Source organism: Thalassophryne amazonica, chromosome 8 (genome assembly GCF_902500255.1).
Source record: "Thalassophryne amazonica chromosome 8, fThaAma1.1, whole genome shotgun sequence".
Taxonomy (NCBI): Eukaryota; Metazoa; Chordata; class Actinopteri; order Batrachoidiformes; family Batrachoididae; genus Thalassophryne; species Thalassophryne amazonica.
This window is the reverse complement of record NC_047110.1, coordinates 110,724,641-110,750,477: the sequence shown is the minus strand read 5'-3', so window position 1 is coordinate 110,750,477 and position 25,837 is coordinate 110,724,641. Positions and strand designations below refer to the sequence as shown.

At 41.3% G+C, this 25,837-nt stretch overlaps 1 protein-coding gene across 1 annotated transcript in view; it reads right to left on the bottom strand.

The window, feature by feature from the left end:
- Positions 1 to 25,837, bottom strand: part of pskh1 (protein serine kinase H1) — a 36,684-nt gene that overhangs the window by 8,900 nt on the left and 1,947 nt on the right. Inside the window, exons 2-3 of the mRNA XM_034177267.1 lie at positions 8,144 to 8,843; positions 2,229 to 3,143 (exon numbers count right to left, since the gene is read on the bottom strand). Of these exons, the coding sequence (XP_034033158.1) occupies positions 2,229 to 3,143; positions 8,144 to 8,212 (984 nt within the window). The 5' untranslated portion in view covers positions 8,213 to 8,843. The remainder of the gene's footprint in view (positions 1 to 2,228; positions 3,144 to 8,143; positions 8,844 to 25,837) is intronic.

The window sequence follows — 25,837 nt, the reverse complement described above, 5'->3', positions numbered from 1 at the left end:
CAACCTCTATTTAACCTGGTTAGTCCCGTTGAGATCGAGATCTCTTTTGCAAGGGAGACCTGGACAATTCTAAAGTTTCCAGTCCAACTAACCAAATGTCTTTAAATGTGGGAGGAAACTGGAGCACCCGGAGGAATCCCACACAAACATGAGGAGAACATGAAAACTTCACACACAAAGGCCACAGGTGGGAATTGATCACATGACCTTCTGCTGTGAGGCAATAGTGCTAACCACTAAGTCACCTGGTTTGTGGGCGGGTGCTAAAGAGTTAAAATATGACGCATATGACGCAATGATCCTACATCCGGGGACAGCCCTTGTATGTCCCCATCAGAAACACAGGACTTTGAGGTTTTTTTTGGGCAAGTTACACTGAAAACAAAGTGAAAATACAAAGAAAAAGTGACGATACGGCGGAAAGTGGACATGTCTTACGGTTTGTTTATGACCCAGAGCTCAAACATTTCAAGGCAGTTGTGCAGGCGCCAGAACACAGCTACTCTGTCAATGTGTGTAGGCTAACGTTTACCGACACGATGTCTCCCATTTGCCTCGTCTTCCCTTCTCTGTGAGAAACCGGAAAAAAAACCTGTACTTTTCGCGACTGCTTCGGTGATTGCAGCCGAAAACAAAACGGTACACTATCTTTCCATGTGAAGTTACGCTGTGTTTGTGTTGTGCAACGGCAGGCTGTCCTCAGAAGTGGTCAAATCCCGCGATATCATTCCGGAGTTCAAACGAGACTGCACTGTCCCATATCCACGTTTTTTTCTGAACCAGGAAATAGGGACGCTGGGACCCCTTGGCAAAATGCGATTTATTTTTAATAGGGCTGCCATAACTAGTCACAACTACGTCGACAAGTAATTTAGTAGTCAACGAGTCATTTGCTTTGAACCTTGAACCAATGAAGCAGTGCTTCGATCCGCTGCTTCGTTGGCTCATTGCATTGCTCCTCTTCAGAAGTGGCAACTCCGCTTCTTATCCCCTCTCAAAGCCATTAAAATATGTCACTTATGAGTCACTTTAGTGCGGATTAAAGTGAGTAACCGGGACTCCGGTTAATCGTTGATTAGTTGAATATCAAAATAGTCGTTTGTGGCAGCACTAATTTTTAAGCATTATTCCTAGCATACTGCCTTCCCATCGGTGATCGATTCTTCCGTAAATACAGAACACTGATCCCAGGATATAACAAGCTTGTTCCTAATAAACAGCTAACTCTTTTTTCCAAAATACTAAAAACATGGCAAAACAACAGCAAGAATGCATAACATCTATTTCGCTCAGCTCCCACACTATTTCACCTCGCCCCCCCAACCCCACCCCACCAGCGGCTCAGTTGGTTTGCTCGCTTGAATCAGGTGTCGCTCTGTTGCCAAATCTTCCTAGAAAAATCCCTGACATCCCTCATATTCTTAATAATTCACTGAAAAAGCATCATATTGCAGAAAGAATGTTTTTCAAAATAAGGGAATAGATTGTTTTGCACAAGAGACATCACGAGTGAGTGTGTAAGCGATTTTAGAATGTGAGAATGGACGTTAACAGATGGTCACCTCACTGAGTCTGGTCTGCTGGAGGTTTCTCCCTGCAAAATCAAAGCATGGCATACGCCCCCGCTCATGTTAAATTGATGTATGCTTTTATAGTCGAGGCTGGTCCTGGGGCCAACTGTTAAACCATGGGGGTATCTGATTGGTCTTCACCCCTGACCACAGAATGTAAAACGTGACAACTGTGGGAGGAGTTTCACTGTATAAATGTCTCCCCAAACAGACATTTCTTTGTCAAAAGTAACAGACTGCTTTCATTACTTTGTTGCTTCTGAACCTCTGTACGCAGTTTGTTTTAATAAAGATGCCTAGTTTGAAATAAGACGTCATTTCAAAATTTTCCACCACATCTCCCACAATACACCACCAAGAAATGGTTTCAATCAGGAGGAGTTCTTGACTTGACTTATTGCTCCAAAATGAAAATCAAGATGATGAATGTGGCAGCCATATTGGATGACAGAAAATGGCCGTTTTCAAAAAGAACCTTCCTCTAGCACCCCCTTATTCACCACCAAGAAATGCTTTCAATCAGATGAGGCTTTTTAGTTAGTGTGGAACAGACGGATGGATAGGGTGAGAACAATGCTTCCCAACATAACTTCATCATGGGTGACGTATACTCTAGACCATGACACTACATAACTAAAATTAATGTTAATTTCTCACCTCTCCAGAGAAGCTGTACTTCCCTTTAAGGATCTGCCGGTAGAGCCTCATGCGGTTGTCATCCTCAAAGGGCATGGTTCCGCTTAGCAGGATGTATGCTATCACCCCCAGTGCCCACATGTCTACTGCATTCGTATAAGGCTTCCTGACCAGGATCTCTGGAGCAATGTACTCTGGTGTGCCACATGTGGTCTTCATCAGACATTCATCACCTTTCTTTCTGCTACTTGCCAACCCAAAATCAGTGATGATGATTTTGGAATCAGCTCCAGGGTGGTAGTAAAGCAGATTCTCTGGTTTCAGGTCTCTGTGAGTGATACCTAAAGTATGAAGATATTTGACACCATCCAGGACCATCTGGAGAACCCGTGTGGCATCTCGTTCTGTAAAAGAGCCACGAGCAATGATCCGGTCAAAAAGCTCTCCACCTGTGGCCAGCTCCATCACCATGTAGACACGTTCTGCCGTCTCAAACACCTCCATCAGCTGGATGATATTGGTATGACGGACACGGCGCAGAACGCACAGCTCTGATTCACAAACTTCTCTTCCCTCCCGATAGCGAGTCGCAATCATCTTGATGGCGTAAGGCTGCCGTGTGCTTTTGTGCTCCACACGGACAACTCGGCTGAAACTCCCACGGCCAATCAAAGCTTTGATGTCGTATTTGGCTGTGACCCGTGGGTCAAACTTGGCTCGGTACTTGGCCACCTTCTTCCGCTGAGGGTCAGACAGATTGGATTGGCCCTTGGGCTGCTGAACAGAGGCAGTGGGCGTGGCAGACTGAGCTTGGGGATGATATGGAGAGGCGGAGCCTGTCTTGTCTCCTCCCCCTCCACCTGTTGCTCCCACCTTGCTTTTTGCGCCATCTCCCTGAATGAAGTGCTGATAGACGTCTGTCCGAGGTGGCTCAATCTGAAAAGGGCAAAGAGATGACTGTAAGAGAACATGATCTCAAGTCCACCACCAAGAACTCTTATAGGCACAAATGATGTTTACTGACAAACAAAATACTGATGTTTGTAATTCTTCAAGTCACAGATCCACAGTCATTACATTTATGAAGCCTAAAAGACTTGATAGCAAAGTGCTGTGCCTCAAACAGGTCCTAATACTTGTACTGGTACCAGCACCAGTATTCTTCAATAGAAGAACCTTTACAGCCAAAAACATGTTTTAGGACTAACTCTTCGCTTGATGTTATTTTGTAGGTTCCCAAACTGAGGTGTACCTCTTGATTTTTATACTTCTAGGTCCAATCACAAAAAATGGTCATGATCTGAATTGGCACCTCTGAAGGGTCGGCACGTAGGGCTCAATATCCATTTTGCTTCTATAGTTATTGGAGCAATGTATTATTAGTATGCTAGCAGTAGCTTTAGCCATTTTAAATGGGCAAAGTTACCACACTCCAACGGGTTGCCTCGTCTTCCTGAGGAGCAGAGTTCGAAATCAGTACATTCACAGTTAATACAGGACCAGCAGTAGGGTGGCTGAAAAAAAATTTATTTTTTTTTTTTTTTTTAATTTTGAGTCGCACACCCCTTCATTTTAGGAGAAATGGTGAAGAAAACATGTTATTAAAATTTCATGAAAATCCATCATGTCTAAGTGGTCTCCCAAGGCCCCAGTTTTTCGTTTTTTGCAAAATTAGAAATTTCAGCGAGTCTCGTCCAGAATAACGCCAGTGTCATTACACTACATAAAGATTTCTATCCTTTCCAATTTGACTGAATTTAACCTTTGGTCAATATAATCAATCAATCAATCAATTTTATTTATATAGCGCCAAATCACAACAAACAGTTGCCCCAAGGCGCTTTATATTGTAAGGCAAGGCCATACAATAATTACGTAAAAACCCCAACGGTCAAAACGACCCCCTGTGAGCAAGCACTTGGCGACAGTGGGAAGGAAAAACTCCCTTTTAACAGGAAGAAACCTCCAGCAGAACCAGGCCCAGGGAGGGGCAGTCTTCCGCTGGGACTGGTTGGGGCTGAGGGAGAGAACCAGGAAAAAGACATGCTGTGGAGGGGAGCAGAGATCAATCACTAATGATTAAATGCAGAGTGGTGCATACAGAGCAAAAAGAGGAAGAAACACTCAGTGCATCATGGGAACCCCCCAGCAGTCTAAGTCTATAGCAGCATAACTAAGGGATGGTTCAGGGTCACCTGATCCAGCCCTAACTATAAGCTTTAGCAAAAAGGAAAGTTTTAAGCCTAATCTTAAAAGTAGAGAGGGTGTCTGTCTCCCTGATCTGAATTGGGAGCTGGTTCCACAGGACAGGAGCCTGAAAGCTGAAGGCTCTGCCTCCCATTCTACTCTTACAAACCCTAGAAACTAGAAGTAAGTCTGTAGTCTGAGAGCGAAGCCCTCTATTGGGGTGATATGGTACTATGAGGTCCCTAAGATAAGATGGGACCTGATTATTCAAAACCTTATAAGTAAGAAGAAGAATTTTAAATTCTATTCAAGAATTAACAGGAAGCCAATGAAGAGAGGCCAATATGGGTGAGATATGCTCTCTCCTTCTAGTCCCCATTAGTACTCTAGCTGCAGCATTTTGAATTAACTGAAGGCTTTTCAGGGAACTTTTAGGACAACCTGATAATAATGAATTACAATAGTCCAGCCTAGAGGAAATAAATGCATGAATTAGTTTTTCAGCATCACTCTGAGACAAGACCTTTCTAATTTTAGAGATATTGCGTAAATGCAAAAAAGCAGTCCTACATATTTGTTTAATATGCGCATTGAATGACATATCCTGATCAAAAATGACTCCAAGATTTCTGACAGTATTACTAGAGGTCAGGGTAATGCCATCCAGAGTAAGGATCTGGTTAGACACCATGTTTCTAAGATTTGTGGGGCCAAGTACAATAACTTCAGTTTTATCTGAGTTTAAAAGCAGGAAATTAGAGGTCATCCATGTCTTTATGTCTGTAAGACAATCCTGCAGTTTAGCTAATTGGTGTGTGTCCTCTGGCTTCATGGATAGATAAAGCTGGGTATCATCTGCATAACAATGAAAATTTAAGCAATGCCGTCTAATAATACTGCCTAAGGGAAGCATGTATAAAGTGAATAAAATTGGTCCTAGCACAGAACCTTGTGGAACTCCATAATTAACCTTAGTCTGTGAAGAAGATTCCCCATTTACATGAACAAATTGTAATCTATTAGATAAATATGATTCAAACCACCGCAGCGCAGTGCCTTTAATACCTATGGCATGCTCTAATCTCTGTAATAAAATTTTATGGTCAACAGTATCAAAAGCAGCACTGAGGTCTAACAGAACAAGCACAGAGATGAGTCCACTGTTTGAGGCCATAAGATCATTTGTAACCTTCACTAATACTGTTTCTGTACTATGATGAATTCTAAAACCTGACTGAAACTCTTCAAATAGACCATTCCTCTGCAGATGATCAGTTAGCTGTTTTACAACTACCCTTTCAAGAATTTTTGAGAGAAAAGGAAGGTTGGAGATTGGCCTATAATTAGCTAAGATAGCTGGGTCAAGTGATGGCTTTTTAAGTAATGGTTTAATTACTACCACCTTAAAAGCCTGTGGTACATAGCCAACTAATAAAGATAGATTGATCATATTTAAGATCGAAGCATTTAATAATGGTAGGGCTTCCTTGAGCAGCCTGGCAGGAATGGGGTCTAATAAACATGTTGATGGTTTGGATGAAGTAACTAATGAAAATAACTCAGACAGAACAATCTGAGAGAAAGAGTCTAACCAAATACCGGCATCACTGAAAGCAGCCAAAGATAACGATACGTCTTTGGGATGGTTATGAGTAATTTTTTCTCTAATAGTTAAAATTTTATTAGCAAAGAAAGTCATGAAGTCATTACTAGTTAAAGTTAAAGGAATACTCGGCTCAATAGAGCTCTGACTCTTTGTCAGCCTGGCTACAGTGCTGAAAAGAAACCTGGGGTTGTTCTTATTTTCTTCAATTAGTGATGAGTAGTAAGATGTCCTAGCTTTACGGAGGGCTTTTTTACAGAGCAAGACTCTTTTTCCAGGCTAAGTGAAGATCTTCTAAATTAGTGAGACGCCATTTCCAAGAACAAAATGCATCAGAACCAAAATATGAACATTTATTTATTTAATTATATCACTTTCTACAAATAGATACATTTTCGTTAATACTATTACACAAGTATTACAGCGATTATATGTTCCACTTAAACTAACTTTTATTCAAACTTAAACAATATTTCCACAAACTAACTTTTATTCAAACTTAAACAATATTTCCACTTAAACTTTTATTTAACATTAAACTGTAGAACCAATGGCCTATTAGTTATTGAACCAGTATAGGTGACATTAATAATGTAACAAATGAGAGTATTACTGAAAAAGTAACATGAAAGAACCATTTTTGTAGTATATTAACATCTAAAATATAGGAAAACTGTTTCAATGCTGAAAGAATCAAACAATTTAAAGTTACTCTTAGCGTGCAGTCATAATATGAGAACAACACTTTACTGAGGTGTTTCGGATTGTCTCTAGTTCAGACATGCATGAGTAATCAAACAGTAACAGACTGAATTCACATGAGTTGTTGCTTTGTAGCATCTGTTGGCACTAGTTTTCAGTGGTGCTCAACCAGCTGGTACAGCAGTTGTCGCTGCTTGTCACTTTATTCAGTATTTCATTGAAATCAGCTGCACATTTTGTAGAACTCTGAAAGAACAGTTAGCAAATGTTTTAGATTACAATAAACATAAGTGATTATATACTAAGAATATTATTATAATAATTTGTAGTTCACACTAACATTCTGAAGCACTGAGCAATTTAGTAGCATTCAGTGATTAAGTATGATATCAAATAAAATGATTTTCATGTCCATACCTGCATTACTGCTTTGCTGTGTGTGACTTCTGACTGTCTATGCTTTCTCCATGAAAAAGACTATGGTTGCAATATCAAGCATGGATCTCTTCAGCTGGGAGGTTGGATTCCATGGAGAGTCAGCATGAGCTCTCACCCTGTGCATGTGTGTGTGATCCGGCTGATCCCACACCGAACTGTTCCAAATCTCTTATGCTTGAGACTGGATCTCTTGAAGCTTATTTGACAGGCCATTGAGCTTTTGAGAGATGATTTTGCATCAGTTTGTAATTGAAATTTTACAGACCTGATGAAAACTGACCTGTTGTGATAGTTTTGGACAAAGATTTCATATGCGCCAAATCCTACTGAATTATACTGATCTTTAATGCCTCTGGGAGACCACCGGCATTGTTTTGTCAATGATTCTCACAAAATAGGGGGGCGTGCGATATCAAATTTGAAAAAACAAAATTTCTATACATTTTCTGGCCACCCTAACAAGCAGGAAAGCTGTTCAGAACAGACTCGGTTGCATCATCTTAATTGGGCGAGTGCACGACATTTAAAAAGGTCAAATTCTATTTTTCTCACATCGTTGTCATGAACCTGACTATATGGATGACACCACTGTACTTTTCATGATTATATCCTGTGACAACATAATGTCATATTTGGCTTTCTTAAAAAAACAAACAAACAAACAAACTTAGGGATGGTTCCATTGGACAAAGGCAAAAAACCCAGTCATGAACTGTAAATATTTCAAATACATTTAATGAAAAATATGCAATGAAGAACACAGTAGTGATGGTAATGCTACTAAGTGTTGTTCTCAGATAAGGGACCAAAGATATCCTATCAGACTATTAAAAAAAATGTTACCAAAATTTGTCCTGGTTTGAACAAAATTCTTAATGTCAAAGCCCACTGTGGGTAACTGCCATAACTTCTCCTGCATTCTACATGCACATATTGTCCTCTCCTTTTGTCCCAGTCCATGGTGCCAACATTTCTTGACAGCATGTGTGAAACAGCTTCTACTGACCTTTTTGACCAGGTCCAACTGAACGTCCCCTGGAGGCTCAGGGAGAACCTTGCTCTTCCGGCACCCCATCACAATGCCTGGGGCCGCTGCCGGCCCAAACACACAGGCCACCAGTAGCCCTGCTTCATCACTGTAACAGCCGATTCCACAAACGCTGAACCGCCAACATCCAGGTTGTACCCAGACTCAGAGAGAAGGTTCATGAAAAAAAGCCAATTACACCAACTCAAATCCCACTGAGCCGGCATCAGCACTCCGAGCTCATCAATACATCAGATACATCCACGGGGGGGGGGGGGGGGGGGGGGTCATAAATACATTTCTTCTCCAGCCAGCAGTGTGTTGGTGGTATTCTTATTGTGTTAATGTAAGTTGATGCAATGATGCCAGTGGTTCAGTACTGCCTGCAGACGAGGGTTACATCAAGCCCTCTGAAAATGACAACAGTGTCCCATCATCTTATTTTCTTGAATATTTCAGGGTAAAAATCACATGGGCAGCATCACTGTGGAAGTGCACAGTATTAAAATGATTAATCAAGGGAAGAAAGGGAGTGACGTCTCAATATATATTCAAGGTTCAAGCAGATTATCCACAGAAAAAAACTGATATGATCCACTGAGATGAGATACAGTGTCGGCAGCAGTCTTGTCACACGTCGAGGTCTGTAGGATTTTCTGGAAGAGCTCAAGCTGGAAGACTGTACAGGAAAGAGAACAAAAACACAAGTGAGCTGCAGTTTTGTGAGGCACAACAAAAACATATCAAGGCAGGAGGATGATCACAAATACTTAAAATAACCAAAGCTTTAAAGGGGTCATAGTACAAACCTATTTACCAAGACAGGCATCATTTATAAACTACGTGCAGAATTGTTTTTTTTTTTCAGGCGTGGAGGTACTCACAAAGAAGAAGAAGAAAAAAATTTATGTTGCAAATTTGTCAGAAACCCCCCCCCCCCCCCCCCCCCAAGTCATCACTGACTGATCTTGTGGTAAATGGTCACTCACTTTTTCTTCACAGTGGCTTGACAAAAGGAAACATGGTGAAAAGTGGGACATGGAGCGCTAATTAGCATTCCTGACTCACAGGCCTTACATAGTGGCTGACTTAACAAGCTGCCGCCTGTCAAAACATCACACTAAGAATCAGAGTTTTATGTTTTTCTTAATGACACTTTGGCTTTAGCAGTGCAGCTGTCTGGTGTGAAACAAAAATTGGTGATAAGGAGTTTTAAGGGCACCAATGAAGTCTACAAATGGTGAGAAAACATCTTAAAAAAAACATGAAGTGCAAAAATATATTTAGAGGTGGAGGGTAATTTTTGACTTGTTGAAATCTGTGGAGTAGATGTCAGATTCTGACACCTGCTGCTGAGAGTTCTGCTCTGTGCTAGATTTAATTGTGGGCGTTTGTAGTGTTACCCTGTTGTCAGCTGACAGCTGGTATGATCAAATAATAATCATAAAAATAATCCCGATTAGTAAGCTGTCAGGTTACTTAAAAATTAACCAACTCCTCAGAAGAGTTTGTGTGAGAGAATACTAGACTCAAAGCACGGTGGATGCACTAATATGGATTACTGACATCCAAATTATGGATATTTAGTGGTATTTTTAATGAGCATTATTAAAATATTTCTGGCCTGGTGGGTGTTCTCGTGGGCCTGGCGGCCTACATCGACATAAAAGTCTGAATAAGGGCTTTTTGAATGCCTGTAAAAACATCAAAACAAACAAAAACCTTGAGCATACTGTCAGATATTTGAAATATTTGGCGATATGGATTTCTGACCACATTGTGCACAACCACATGGAAGCCTTGATGAGACCTTGGTGACAAGGAGCATGAAAGAGACTGCAAACCATTTTAATGTCCCCCAGAAACAACCTGTTAGCTTTTTCCACTTTAATGGAAAGGGGCAGATTCTGGCCATGCCCCCTCTCCTTTCAGAGAGGAGGCACCTGCCCATGTGGGCGTGTTTCAGAGCAAGAAGGAGTTCAGATATGCACTGTGTCCTAATTCAGGGGCCGCATCCTTCTAAGGCTGCATTTGTCAACCACAAGATAAAATGCTTGGTCAATTAAAAAAATAAATAAATGATAGTACAATTTTTCACTGTAACTACATAATGGTTAATAGTATAACTAAGTACTGAAAAATTATTACTAAACTTAAGGTTATTAGGCTAGCTTATTAGGGCTATTAGGCTAGCTGTAAATGTTGCTAGGCAACAGGGGTGGCACCAGGTGAGGCAAATGACACAATCGCAAGATGCTCTGTGGGCTCAACAGTCTCATTTCCGAACAGCTGCTTCGGCCTCCATGAGCTCGGAAGGCAGGATCTTCGTAGGATGCAACCTTGAAAGGATGGAACACCTGAGCCAAAAACAAGTAGGGACTTCTGTGCCTTATGTCACAGAAGTCAAATGGGAGCTGTTTCAGTCTCAAAATGGGATCACAGTAGAAACATTTTGTGGGACGCCACAGATATGCATCATGAAACGCCAAATCATATTTAACTGTAATACATAGCTCACTCTCATCACTCATTTTCAACCGCTTATCAGGGATCAAGTTGTGGGGGCAACAGCTCCAGCAGGGGATCCCAAACTTCCCTTTCCCGGGACACATTTACCACCTCTGCCTAGGGGATCCTGAGGTGTTTCCCTCAGTTTTTTGTCCTTTTTTTTTTGTTTCCCAGTCCAGTGTGGCAATATAATCTCTCCACATATTCCTGGGTCTTCCACGGGGTCTCCTCCCAGATGAACGTGCCTGGAACACCTCCGTAGGGAGGCACCCAAGGGGCAGCCTTACCAGATGCCCGAACCACATCAGTTTGCTCCTTAACATGCCCAGCTCTTGCACCATTCGGAAGATTCAGGCGGTTTCGGTTTTCAGTCGTGTGACTATCCGAGAAATTGTGGACGAGCTGGACATGCCACAACATGTCCTGTGAGGCTTCATCACGGCGTTGCTTTTTGTTCTGTGCCCTGCGCCTCCGTCCCGACGTGCGAATTCCTCCGCACGTCTTTTCATGCCGAAAAAGTGCTGATGTCAAACTCTTCTGCCATTTCTGTGGTAGTCAGACGACGTCCCGGATCAACAAAGCGTTTACTTTGGAAATGAACGGCACATTCCACTGATACAGGAGTTTTTTGTCATGAAAAGACGTGCGGAGGACTTCACGCTTCGGGACGGAGGCGCAGGGCACAAAACAAAAAGCAACACCGTGATGAAGCCTCACAGGACATGTTGTGGCATGTCCAGCTCGTCCACAATTTCTCAGATAGTCACACGACCGAAAAGCCACCGAAAGTCATCTGAATCTTCTGAATGGTGCAAGAGCCGGGCATGTTAGGGCTTGTCCTGTGAGACCAACACGGAGGTGCTTTCGTCCCGTGCCATGAGCGGCTACGTGGCGAATTTCTCCGCTCCTCTTTCCATTACAAAAACTCCTGTAACAGTGGAATGTGCCGAAAAAGTGCTATGTCCAGCTGTCTTTCCATTTCTCTGGTAGTCAGACGACGTCCCGGATCAACAAAGCGTTCAATTTGGAAATGATTTGGTCGTTTGAGCCTGTCGATCGCCGTTCAGTGCATGGCGCGCCCTCAACTGCTGTGGGCCATCTTTAATCCAGTTGTAATTGTCCTTAATCTGTGTGATCCCCATAAGATCTTCACCGAAAGCCATCTGAATTTTCCAAATGGTTTCCACCTGGCTGTCTCTCACACTTTCTGAAAAAATTTTGATGAAGCAAAGCGGCAGTCGATCAGCCAATTTCCTGACAATGAAAATATGCCGAGGGGGCTGGACCACTCCTCCCACAAGGCGTGCTCACAGGCGAATGACGCAACCGACAGGTGTGAAAAAACTCACGCATGCGCACGAAGGTTCAAGCTTGACTGATGCAATCACACATGATTCAAATCCATATAGTTTTTGCAAAAAATACTTTTCTAACAGACCTCGTATACACACACACACATTATATATATATATATATATATATATATCCATCCATTTTCTTCCGCTTTATCCGGAGTCGGGTTGCGGGGGCAGCAGCTCAAGCAAAGCCGCCCAGACCTGCCGATCCACACGCACCTCCCCCAGCTCCTCCGGGGGAACCCCAAGGTGTTCCCAAGCCAGCAGAGAGATGTAGTCCCTCCAGCGTGTCCTGGGTCTTCCCCGGGGCCTCCTCCCAATGGGACGTGCCCGGAACACCTCTCCAGCGAGGCATCCAGGGGGCATCCGGAAAATATGCCCGAGCCACCTCAACTGACTCCTTTTTACGTGGAGGAGCAGCGGCTCAACTCCGAGCTCCTCCCGAGTGACTGAGCTCCTCACCCTATCTCTAAGGGAGCGCCCAGCCACCCTGCGGAGGAAACTCATCTCAGCCGCTTGTACTCGTGATCTCATTCTTTCGGTCATGAGCCAAATATATATGTGTATATACACATACATATATATACGAGGTCTGTGAGAAAAGTATCCGACCTTTTTATTTTATGGGAAAAATATATGGATTTGATTCATATGTTTTTACGTCAGCCAAGCTTGAACCTTCGTGCGCATGCGTGAGTTTTTCCACGCCTGTCGGTTGCGTCATTCGCCTGTGGGCAGGCTTTGAGTGAGCACTGGTCCACGCCTCTCGTCGTTGTTTCATTGCGAGGAAATGACGGAATGATTTGGGCTTTTTTTTCCCCATCAGAATTTTTTCAGAAACTGTTAGAGACAGGCAGCTGGAAACCATTCGAAAAATTTATCTGGCTTTCAGTGAAAATTTTACGGGCTTCACAGAGAATAAGGAGTGTTACTACAGCTTTAAGGACGCCCCACAATGGCGCACGGCGTGCCGCGCTCCGAGCCGCCATCGAGAGGGAGAAACCACCACATCATTTCTAAACGGCTCGCTGTGTGGAGCCGGGATCATCGTGTGCAATTTCTCTGGTTATCACAAGAGCTGGACATCAGCCATTTTCCGGCAGATTTCACTTTTAACAAGAGATTTTTGTCATGGAAAGCCACGCGGAGGCATTGCACATCACAACCGATTCGCTGATGAAGCGAGACAAAGGAACACCTCCGTTTCGGAGTGTTAAAGGACAAGCTGGGACATGCCTATCTCGGCTTTCAGTGCTTACCAGTCGAGTGAGTATAAGAGAAATTGTGGACAGCTGGGCATGTCCCAACTTGTCCTCTAACACTCCGAAACGGAGGTGTTCCTTTGTCTCGCTTCATCAGCAAATCGGTCGTGACGCGCGAAGCCTCCGCGCGGCTTTCCATGACAAAATCTCTTGTTAAAAGTGAAATCTGCCGGAAAATGGCTGATGTCCAGCTCTTGTGATAACCAGAGAAATTGCACACGACGGTCCCGGCTCCAGCCATCCGTTTAGAAATGATGTGGTGGTTTCTGCCTCTCGATGGCGGCTCGGAGCGCGGCGCGCTGTGCGCCATTGTGGGGCGTCCTTAAAGCTGTAGTAACACTCCTTATTCTCTGTGAAGCCCATAAAATTTTCACCGAAAGCCAGATAAATTTTCGAATGGTTTCCAGCTGCCTGTCTAACAGTTTCTGAAAAAATTCTGATGGAAAAAAAGCCCAAATCATTCCGCCATTTCCTCGCAATGAAACAATGACGAGAGGGGTGGAGCAGTGCTCACTCAAAGCCTGCCCACAGGCGAATGACGCAACTGACAGTCGTGGAAAAACTCACGCATGCGCACGAAGGTTCAAGCTTGGCTGACGTAAAAACATATGAACCAAATCTATATATTTTTTGCATAAAACAAAAAGGTCGGATACTTTTCTCACAGACCTCGTGTGTATATATAATATATATATATATATATATATATATATATATATACACACACACACACACACTCCTATAAAGGAGAATGATAGGTCCCTGTTTAAACAAATCGTGTCACGTCACTGCTGAACAGGTGTTTCTTTACATAACTGTGACTAAATATGGCTCTTAAAATCACAAGCTATAACTGCAGAGGTCTGCCAAAGACTTATAACAGTCTACTACTCCGTCCAGACATAGCTGACTTGCTAAACATGAGTGACATTGTCTGCTTACAAGAAACATGGTACAGTAAACAGGATCTAGCTTGTCTAAATAATTTAGATACAAACTTCTATGGCACTGGGGTGTCTACTAAGGATTACAGTAGCCATGTTGTTTCAGGACACCCACCAGGGGAAGCAGTGATACTGTGGCATGAACACCTCATTCAGTTTATTCAACCAGTTGACCTGAACCTTGATTAGTGCACAGCAATAACAATTACGGTTGGAACTAGAAAATTATATGTCTTCAGTGTCTACATCCATACCAATGTAATGAAAATGAAGAAAGATACATTCACAACCTCGGTGCGTTAAGTGCCATTTTGGAAGAATTAGAAAGTCCTTGCTATGTAGTAATGGGTGACTGGAATGCCAAACACCAGTAATTCACTCTTCGCAAATCATGTTGAATTTTTGCAGTGAGAATGACCTAACTTTGTCTAGTCGTGTGCTTCTACCAGCTAACAGTCATACTTATGTCAGTGAGAGCTGGAACACCTCATCCTGGATGGATCATGTTGTCAGTAGTACAGATTTTCATGCTGTCATTAATGATTTATCAATTTCAAACAAATATAATTTCAAATTTCAAATATATACACAACAAATTTATTTTGTTTTAGCACTGTTGTCGTGCGTTGCCTGTGCTGCTCCACAGCCTGTCCAGTGGATTTTTATTTTTATTTTATTTTATTTTTTAGCACTGTTGTGCGTTACCTGTGCTGCTCCACAGCCTGTCCAGTGGATTTTTATTTTATTTTTTAGCACTGTTGTCGTGTGTTACCTGTGCTGCTCCACAGCCTGTTCAGTGGATTTTTATTTTATTTTTTAGCACTGTTGTCATGTGTTACCTGTGCTGCTCCACAGCCTGTTCAGTGGATTTTTATTTTATTTTTAGCACTGTTGTCGTGTGTTACCTGTGCTGCTCCACAGCCTGTTCAGTGGATTTTTATTTTATTTTTTAGCACTGTTGTCGTGTGTTACCTGTGCTGCTCCACAGCCTGTTCAGTGGATTTTTATTTTATTTTTTAGCACTGTTGTCGTGTGTTACCTGTGCTGCTCCACAGCCTGTTCAGTGGATTTTTATTTTATTTTAGCGCTGTTGTCGTGCGTTGCCTGTGCTGCTCCACAGCCTGTCCAGTGGATTTTTATTTTATTTTTTACCACTGTTGTCGTGTGTTACCTGTGCTGCTCCACAGCCTGTCCAGTGGATTTTTATTTTATTTTTTGGCACTGTTGTCGTGTGTTACCTGCGCTGCTCCACAGCCTGTTCAGTGGATTTTTGTTTTGTTTTTTGGCACTGTTGTCGTGCGTTACCTGTGCTGCTCCACAGCCTGTCCAGTGGATTTTTATTTTATTTTTTGGCACTGTTGTCGTGCGTTACCTGTGCTGCTCCACAGCCTGTCCAGTGGATTTTGATTTTGATTTTATTTTTTTTTAGCACTGTTGTCGTGTGTTACCTGTGCTGCTCCACAGCCTGTCTAGTGGATTTTTATTTTATTTTTTACCACTGTTGTCGTGTGTTACCTGTGCTGCTCCGCAGCCTGTCCAGTGGATTTTTATTTTATTATTTATTTTTTTTTATTTTTTTTTTTTTAACCACTGTTGTCGTGTGTTACCTGTGCTGCTCCACAGCCTGTCCAGTGGATTTTGATTTTGATTTTTTTTTTTGGCGCTGTTGTCGTGCGTTACCTGTGCTGCTCCACAGCCTGTCCAGTGGATTTTTATTTAGCGCTGTTGTCGTGCGTTACCTGTGCTGCTCCACAGCCTGTCTAGTGGATTTTATTTTGTTTTAGCACTGTTGTCGTGCATTGCCTGTGCTGCTCCACAGCCTGTCCAGTGGATTTTTATTTTTATTTTATTTTATTTTTTAGCACTGTTGTGCGTTACCTGTGCTGCTCCACAGCCTGTCTAGTGGATTTTTATTTTGTTTTAGCACTGTTGTCGTGCGTTACCTGTGCTGCTCCACAGCCTGGCAAGTGGATTTTGATTTAGCACTGTTGTCGTGCGTTACTACCTGTGCTGCTCCACAGCCTGTCCAGTGGATTTTTATTTTGTTTTAGCACTGTTGTCGTGCGTTGCCTGTGCTGCTCCACAGCCTGTCCAGTGGATTTTTATTTTTATTTTATTTTTTAGCACTGTTGTCGTGCGTTACCTGTGCTGCTCCACAGCCTGTCTAGTGGATTTTTATTTTATTTTAGCACTGTTGTCGTGCGTTACCTGTGCTGCTCCACAGCCTGTCTAGTGTCGGATTCCCTGTTTGGGAATCCACTAGCTTAGCGTAGCTACTAGCTCTTAGCCGTTTTAGCATGGCGGCTTCTCCTGTCTCTCCCGTACTTTTCTGCTCTGGGTGTGAAATGTTTAGTTATTCCTCGGCCTCTTTTAGCAGTAACGGTACTTGTAATAAGTGCAGCTTATTCGTAGCTTTGGAGGCCAGGCTGGGCGAATTGGAGGCTCGGCTCCGCACCGTGGAAAATTCTACAGCTAGCCACGCCCCTGTAGTCGGTGCGGACCAAGGTAGCTTAGCCGCCGTTAGTTCCCCCCTGGCAGACCCCGTGCAGTCGGGAAGGCAGGCTGACTGGGTGACTGTGAGGAGGAAGCGTAGCCCTAAACAGAAGCCCCGTGTACACCGTCAACCCGTTCACATCTCTAACCGTTTTTCCCCACTCGACGATACACTCGCCGAGGATCAAACTCTGGTTATTGGCGACTCTGTTTTGAGAAATGTGAAGTTAGCAACACCAGCAACCATTGTCAATTGTCTTCCGGGGGCCAGAGCAGGCGACATCGAAGGACATTTGAAATTGCTGGCTAAGGCTAAGCGTAAATTTGGTAAGATTGTAATTCACGTCGGCAGTAATGACACTCGGTTACGCCAATCGGAGGTCACTAAAATTAACATTGAATCGGTGTGTAACTTTGCAAAAACAATGTCAGACTCTGTTGTTTTCTATGGGCCCCTCCCCAATCAGACCGGGAGTGACATGTTTAGCCGCATGTTCTCCTTGAATTGCTGGCTGTCTGAGTGGTGTCCAAAAAATGAGGTGGGCTTCATTGATAATTGGCAAAGCTTCTGGGGAAAACCTGGTCTTGTTAGGAGAGACGGCATCCATCCCACTTTAGAGGGAGCAGCTCTCATTTCTAGAAATCTGGCCAATTTTTTGGGATCCTCCAAACTGTGACTGTCTAGCGTTGGGACCAGGAGGCAGAGCTGTGGTCTTATACACCTCTCTGCAGCTTCTCTCCCCCTGCCATCCCCCTATTACCCCATCCCCGTAGAGACGGTGCCTGCTCCCAGACCACCAATAACTAGCAAAAATCTATTTAAGCATAAAAATTCAAAAAGAAAAAATAATATAGCACCTTCAATTGCACCACAGACTAAAACAGTTAAATGTGGTCTATTAAACATTAGGTCTCTTTCTTCTAAGTCCCTGTTGGTAAATGATATAATAATTGATCAACGTATTGATTTATTCTGCCTAACAGAAACTTGGTTACAGCAGGATGAATATGTTAGTTTAAATGAGTCAACACCCCTGAGTCACACTAACTGTCAGAATGCTCGTAGCACGGGCCGGGGCGGAGGATTAGCAGCAATCTTCCATTCCAGCTTATTAATTAATCAAAACCTAGACAGAGCTTTAATTCATTTGAAAGCTTGTCTCTTAGTCTTGTCCATCCAAATTGGAAGTCCCAAAAACCAGTTTTATTTGTTATTATCTATCGTCCACCTGGTCGTTACTGTGAGTTTCTCTGTGAATTTTCAGACCTTTTGTCTGACTTAGTGCTTAGCTCAGATAAGATAATTATAGTGGGCGATTTTAACATCCACACAGATGCTGAGAATGACAGCCTCAACACTGCATTTAATCTATTATTAGACTCTATCGGCTTTGCTCAAAAAGTAAATGAGTCCACCCACCACTTTAATCATATTTTAGATCTTGTTCTGACTTATGGTATGGAAATAGAAGACTTAACAGTATTCCCTGAAAACTCCCTTTTGTCTGATCATTTTTTAATAACATTTACATTTACCCTGACGGACTACCCTGCAGTGGGGAATAAGTTTCATTACACTAGAAGTCTTTCAGAAAGCGCTGTAACTAGGTTTAAGGATATGATTCCTTCTTTATGTTCTCTAATGTCATATACCAACACAGAGCAGAGTAGCTACCTAAACTCTGTAAGGGAGTTAGAGTATCTTGTCAATAGTTTTACATCCTCATTGAAGACAACTTTGGATGCTGTAGCTCCTCTGAAAAAGAGAGCTTTAAATCAGAAGTGTCTGACTCCGTGGTATAACTCACAAACTCATAGCTTAAAGCTGATAACCCGTAAGTTGGAGAGGAAATGGCGTCTCACTAATTTAGAAGATCTTCACTTAGCCTGGAAAAAGAGTTTGTTGCTCTATAAGAAAGCCCTTCGTGAAGCTAGGACATCTTTCTACTCATCACTAATTGAAGAAAATAAGAACAACCCCAGGTTTCTTTTCAGCACTGTAGCCAGGCTGACAAAGAGTCAGAGCTCTATTGAGCTGAGTATTCCATTAACTTTAACTAGTAATGACTTCATGACTTTCTTTGCTAACAAAATTTTGACTATTAGAGAAAAAATTACTCATAACCATCCCAAAGATGTATCGTTATCTTTGGCTGCTTTCAGTGATGCCGGTATTTGGTTAGACTCTTTCTCTCCGATTGTTCTGTCTGAGTTATTTTCATTAGTTACTTCATCCAAACCATCAACATGCTTATTAGACCCCATTCCTGCCAGGCTGCTCAAGGAAGTCCTACCATTATTTAATGCTTCAATCTTAAATATGATCAATCTATCTTTGTTAGTTGGTTATGTACCACAGGCCTTTAAGGTGGCAGTAATTAAACCATTACTTAAAAAGCCATCACTTGACCCAGCTATCTTAGCTAATTATAGGCCAATCTCCAACCTTCTTTTTCTCTCAAAGATTCTTGAGAGGGTAGTTGTAAAACAGCTAACTGATCACCTGCAGAGGAATGGTCTATTTGAAGAGTTTCAGTCAGGTTTTAGAATTCATCATAGTACAGAAACAGCATTAGTGAAGGTTACAAATGATCTTCTTATGGCTTCGGACAGTGGACTTATCTCTGTGCTTGTTCTGTTGGACCTCAGTGCTGCTTTTGATACTGTTGACCATAAAATTTTATTACAGAGATTAGAGCATGTCATAGGTATTAAAGGCATTGCGCTGCGGTGGTTTGAATCATATTTGTCTAATGGATTACAGTTTGTTCATGTAAATGGGGAATCTTCTTCACAGACTAAAGTTAATTATGGAGTTCCACAAGGTTCTGTGCTAGGACCAATTTTATTCACTTTATACATGCTTCCCTTGGGCAGTATTATTAGACGGTATTGCTTAAATTTTCATTGTTACGCAGATGATACCCAGCTTTATCTATCCATGAAGCCAGAGGATACGCACCAATTAGCTAAACTGCAGGATTGTCTTACAGACATAAAGACATGGATGACCTCTAATTTCCTGCTTTTAAACTCAGATAAAACTGAAGTTATTGTACTTGGCCCCACAAATCTTAGAAGCATGGTGTCTAACCAGATCGTTACTCTGGATGGCATTTCCCTGATCTCTAGTAATACTGTGAGAAATCTTGGAGTTATTTTTGATCAGGATATGTCATTCAAAGCGCATATTAAACAAATATGTAGGACTGCCTTTTTGCATTTACGCAATATCTCTAAAATCAGAAAGGTCTTGTCTCAGAGTGATGCTGAAAAACTAATTCATGCATTTATTTCCTCTAGGCTGGACTATTGTAATTCATTATTATCAGGTTGTCCTAAAAGTTCCCTAAAAAGCCTTCAGTTGGTTCAGAATGCTGCAGCTAGAGTACTGACGGGGACTAGCAGGAGAGAGCATATCTCACCCGTGTTGGCCTCCCTTCATTGGCTTCCTGTTAATGCTAGAATAGAATTTAAAATTCTTCTTCTTACTTATAAGGTTTTGAATAATCAGGTCCCATCTTATCTTAGGGACCTTGTAGTACCATATTACCCCATTAGAGCGCTTCGCTCTCAGACTGCGGGCTTACTTGTAGTTCCTAGGGTTTGTAAGAGTAGAATGGGAGGCAGAGCCTTCAGCTTTCAGGCTCCTCTCCTGTGGAACCAGCTCCCAATTCAGATCAGGGAGACAGATACCCTCTCTACTTTTAAGATTAGGCTTAAAACTTTCCTTTTCGCTAAGGCTTATAGTTAGGGCTGGATCGGGTGACCCTGGACCATCCCTTGGTTATGTTGCTTTAGACGTAGACTGTGTTTCATAATTATTGTATGGCCTTGCCTTGCAATGTGGAGCGCCTTGGGGCAACTGTTTGTTGTGATTTGGCGCTATACAAGAAAAAAGTTGATTGATTGATTGAATTTCGTACGAAATCATTGATAATGACCATATACCTATCTACATGTGTATAAATATACACCTGGTTCCCGAGATGTCTGAAATGGCCAACAACTGTTGTCCTAAGCTAAAATGGGATACTTGTTCAACAGATGTGTTTAAACAGTATAATCTTACTACTGAGAATACCCTGGCACGTATCAACATACCTGATACCATTAATTGCACAGATTTGGCTTGTGACAATTAGGGATGGGTATCGAGAACTGGTTCCTTTCGGGTATCGTTAAGAAATGAGTCGATCCACCGACATCAATAAGCTTTGTGCTTAACGATTCTGTTATCGGTCCTTCAGAGTGGCCGCTGTTTTAGGGGGTGTTTGTCAGGAAAATGATCATTTCTCTACATTGATTACAGACCTTGAAGCGGGTCCGTAATCAACTTTTCTGCAGCGCGGCTTTGCTTTAAACCTTGAACCAATGGAAGCAGTGGTTCGCAGATTGAAGCAATGCTTCGATCTATTGCTTTGTTTATTCTTTCTTTCTTTTGCTTAATTTTCCCCCACTAAAACCCTAAAGAGCATACCTCTGTGAGTATTATTTACCTTTTTTATGTTAAACCGACCTGTTATGGTCTTCTGAAACAGTTGATGTATTTTATAACTTAAAATCGGGAGCAATGCTAACGTGTTAGCATGTCTATGGCATTTTCAATGTTAAAAGTTAGCATTAAGCAGTTGCAGCTGTCATCACGTTCGGGTGCATTTGTTTTCAAATTGTAATATTTCTTAAATTTATTTTTGTTTATATATTAATAATCTAATGATTATTATATACAATTTTAGAGAAAGAGACAAAAAGAACCTGAATAGAAACAACAGAAAATATAAAAGCAACTAACAATGAACATAAATAAATAAATAAATAAATACATACATACATAGAGAAATAAATAAGTGTTTCCTGTGAACACCTAGTGACTCTTACACCTCTATTTCATCCCTGTTTTATTTAAGTTTAACGACAGTTTGTTTCAGTTAAACCATATTTTCAATTTGTTAATTTCTTCAGTGATTTCCTCCAGAACTATCTGTCAAACTAGAAAACTGCTGTATCCTAGTAAGAGCAGAATACTCCTGGAATGAATCTGAATAAGGAAAGTTGGGTTTTTTTTCCCTCACTAAATGGATGCTGCACTCACTCCAGTTTATCATCTGTAATAGTCCCAGATTGCATTTCAGAGATTCTAGAATTCAAACATTTCCGTGTGGGTGGTGTTGGGGGGTAATTTTGGGTTTCAGCTGTTTTTGTTTTTCACCACTTTGATCCCCGAATATGTCAATCGTGAGTCACTTTTGTGCGGATTAAAGTTACTAACTGGGACTCCTGTCTTGTTGGGAGAAAGAAACGAGAATCGTCCTCCGTTCTGTTCACACAGCTCCAAACGCTGCGCGGCTCTCTGACGAGTCAAATTAGAACGATAGAATCCAGTCGGAATTAATAACTTCAAAGTGAAACATCGTTTTGTTTATTTTTATTTATGTCCAGAGATCAAGTATACAGTGACCAGTTTCATATTTATTTACTTTAAGACTCAATGAAATACAAAGAAAACCTGTAAAGCCTACTTTTAGTACAAAATTCACGAGGTATCGATAAGGGAATCAATAAGGAATTGGATCGATAAGCAGAATTGATAATGGCATTGATATTGATCAAATCTTATCACTACCCATTCCTAGTGACAATACTGTGCATATAAACCATGCTAAACAGTTTTATAGAGATATAACTGACTGCCTTATCAAAGCTGGTGAAGATATGGTACCCGATATACCAAGGAGAAAAATGATAAATAAACCTGGATGGAATTCTTATGTTGCTGAGCTTTATAAAGCATTGAAAGATGCTTATAAGAGCTTGGGATAGTTGTAGTCGGCCTAGAAGTGGTCCCATGCATGATATGTACAAACAATGCATAGCAAGAAGTAAATATTCTATTCATTATATCAAATCAAATGAGCAGATGCTACGTAAAGAGTCACTTGCAAAAAAAGTTATCAAACCATGACTACAATTCCTTCTGGAAAGAAATTCAACTTATGAACAACTGTTAAACTCCCCTCCCAGCTACTATTGAAGACATCTCAGGGGAAATACACATTGCTGAGCTCTGGAGAAAGTATTTCTCAAGTTTACTCAACAGTGTTGAAAGTAGGAGTGACTGGAGTCAGAGAACTGGTTGTAACTTTGAGTTTAAAGATGTGTATATAGATAAGACAGAGATGGAATCTGCCATCAAGAGGCTTGATTTTAACAAGGCCTGTGGCTTTGATGTAAAATAGGAGAGTAGAAAAGAGTAGAGTAGAGCCACTTAGGTGCATGGTCTTGAGAACCAGAGATGGTAGGTTGTACTAGAAAACTGCTCAGACATGCTAAATAACAGGTGAAGGTGGTGCATATACACCATTTTACTCTTCCTTTTTAGATATTTAGATATCAGGGTTCTCGCTAGGATAAAATTTTAGTGTAGTGGTAATGTCGAGTTAGCGATGGTGCAGAAGTGGGGGAGCTTTTGAAAATTCAAGGTAAAAATTGGCCATTCTAGGGGTACCCAAAGGGGAAAAGCCAGGTACGACAGCCCAAGTCCCTTCATCATGTCCAGAAGGCTGGGGAAGTTTGTTGAGTGGGCAATCTCATTCTGGGTTAGCCAGTACATGGCCCTCAGTGAGGCAGTCGGAGTCTGTGGACATTTTTAAGTCAAGACTTAAAACCTATTTTTATTCTCTTTCTTATGAGTAGTTTTTTTTTTATTTTATGTTTTATTCTTTTACTTCTGTTTTTAATTAGGTATTTGAATTTTTTTTTTAATTTATTTTAATTTTTTTATGTTGAACTGTTCTGTGTGAGGCACCTTGAGACAGCTTTTGTTGTAATTTGGCGCTTTATAAGCTGATTAAAATGAAATTGAACAACATTTTATTGAGTCTTAAAGTAAATAAATATGAAATTGATTACTGGATCCTTAAACTCTGGACATAAACTCTACATGGTGGATCCTTAATCTCTGGACATAAACAAATAAAATCTGTTAGTCTCTGTCAAAAGCATTTCCTTTCAGACATTATTATTGGCATAAGTGTCTTTCCATACCTATGAGCTGAGCTCTTGCAGCTGCTCTGCAGGTCAGGTTTATAAAGAATGCAGGACGTCTCATTTTGGGAGGAAAAAACATTTTAGTCGATTGTAGTTTATTGTCTGTATTGCAACGTTTGTAAGAGGTGTCATTTTATTTAAAGCGGCAATTCGTTTTGAAGTTATTAATTCCGAGCGGACTCGGTCTCAGCAGAACTGCCGCGCAGCGTTTGAAGCTGTGACAAAATGGAGGACGATTCTCGTTTCTCGACTGCAACAAGACCAGAGTCCCAGTTAGTGACTTTAATCCACACAAAAGTGACTCATGATATTTTAATGGCTTTCAGAGGGGTTAAGAAGCGGACTTACCGCTTCTGAAGAACAGCGAATCAAAGAGCAACGAGCCATTGAATCGAAGCATTGCTTCGATTCACACTTCAAACTGGAGTCGCGCTGCAGAAACGGCTGATTACAGACGCTGTATTGAAAATCGAAACAGTCCAAAATTATAGCGTAACGGGCCATAACGCAAGTTTGCGCTAGCTAGAACCCCGGATATAACTATGTATACTGGCATAGTCCCATCTTAGAATTGGAATATAATATATAAGATATACCTTACTGAATTTTCATGGAATCTTGCCAGATTCTGTGTTATCTGTGATGCTTGTCCCTGTCATTAAGGACAAAACTGGTAAAATTACTGCAAAAGACAACTACAGACCAACTGCAATTGCTAGTATAGTCAGTAAAGTTGTTGAGATTATTTTGCTAGATTGCATGGAAATGTATCTTGCAACAAAGCCAAATCAATTTGGATTTAAGAAGAAACTTGGCACTGATGTGTATATATGCCTTCAAGGAGATATCGTAGATGCATATCACACACTTGGTCGCATTTCTGCATGTTTTTTAGATGCCAGCAAGGCATTTCATCAGGTTAATCATAACATACTGTTTGAAAAACTCGTCAAGAGAGGAGCTCCTGGTTATGTTGTAAGAATATTGATATTTTGGTACTCTAGTCAGCGGATGTGTGTCAGGTGGGGTAACGCTTAGTCAGATTACTTTAGTGTGTAATGTGGGGTCAGACAAGGTGGGATACTCTCACCTTATCTCTTTCATATTTATGCTGATGATCTCAGTGTATAACTAAATAAATGCAATACAGGCTGTAATATTAACACTCTGCTTGTAAATCATTTAATGTATGCAGATGACTTGGTTGTGTTCTCCCCATCTGCGTGTGGACTCCAGATGCTCCTTTCGGGTATGTGAGAAAGTCGGTGATACACATGATGTGAAGTTTAATGCTAAGAAAAGTGCTGTAATGGTGTTTCTATCAAGGATTTCAATAGGTGCTACAATGTCTAATTTCATGATGTGTGGTGAGCTCGTGAAAGAAATTGATAAGGTTAAATATCTTGGACACATCGTGTCAAATGACCTGTCTGATGATGCTGACATCGGTAGACTGATTAGAAAACGTTAAGCACAGGGAAATGCTATATTGTGTAAATTCTATATTTGTTCTTGGGATGTTAAATTAACCTTATTTCGATCATACTGCTCTCCATTGTACACAGCACAGTTATGGTGGAACTACAGAAGAGCTTCCATAAACAGACTGTATGTGTCTTATCACAACTTGCTAAAGATGTTTCTAGGATTGTTTAAGTATGAGAGCACAAGTCTACTGTGTACAGGTCTCGATGTACAGTGCTGTCAAGAAGTCATACGGAAACTCATCTATAAATTTATGTCAAGGTTGGAGGTCTCCAGGAACAGCATAATCATAGTGGTGCTCAAATCCAGTATTTTTTATATATCCCAAATTAGAAAACATCTGTTTAATCTGTTATATATCAGCTCTGGTTAGCTGATGTTTTAGATTTTGTATATAGGTTTTTTTTTTTTTTTTTTAGAGTCTATGGACCGCTACGTTCGGTTATTATGCTATGTAGATGAGTCCGCAATAAAGTATAGGCAAAGATTATTCGCCCAACTGTTGGGCAGATAAGTCATACATTGAACATTACACGCCCAACTGCTGGGCAGATAAATATGTCTTACACGATCATG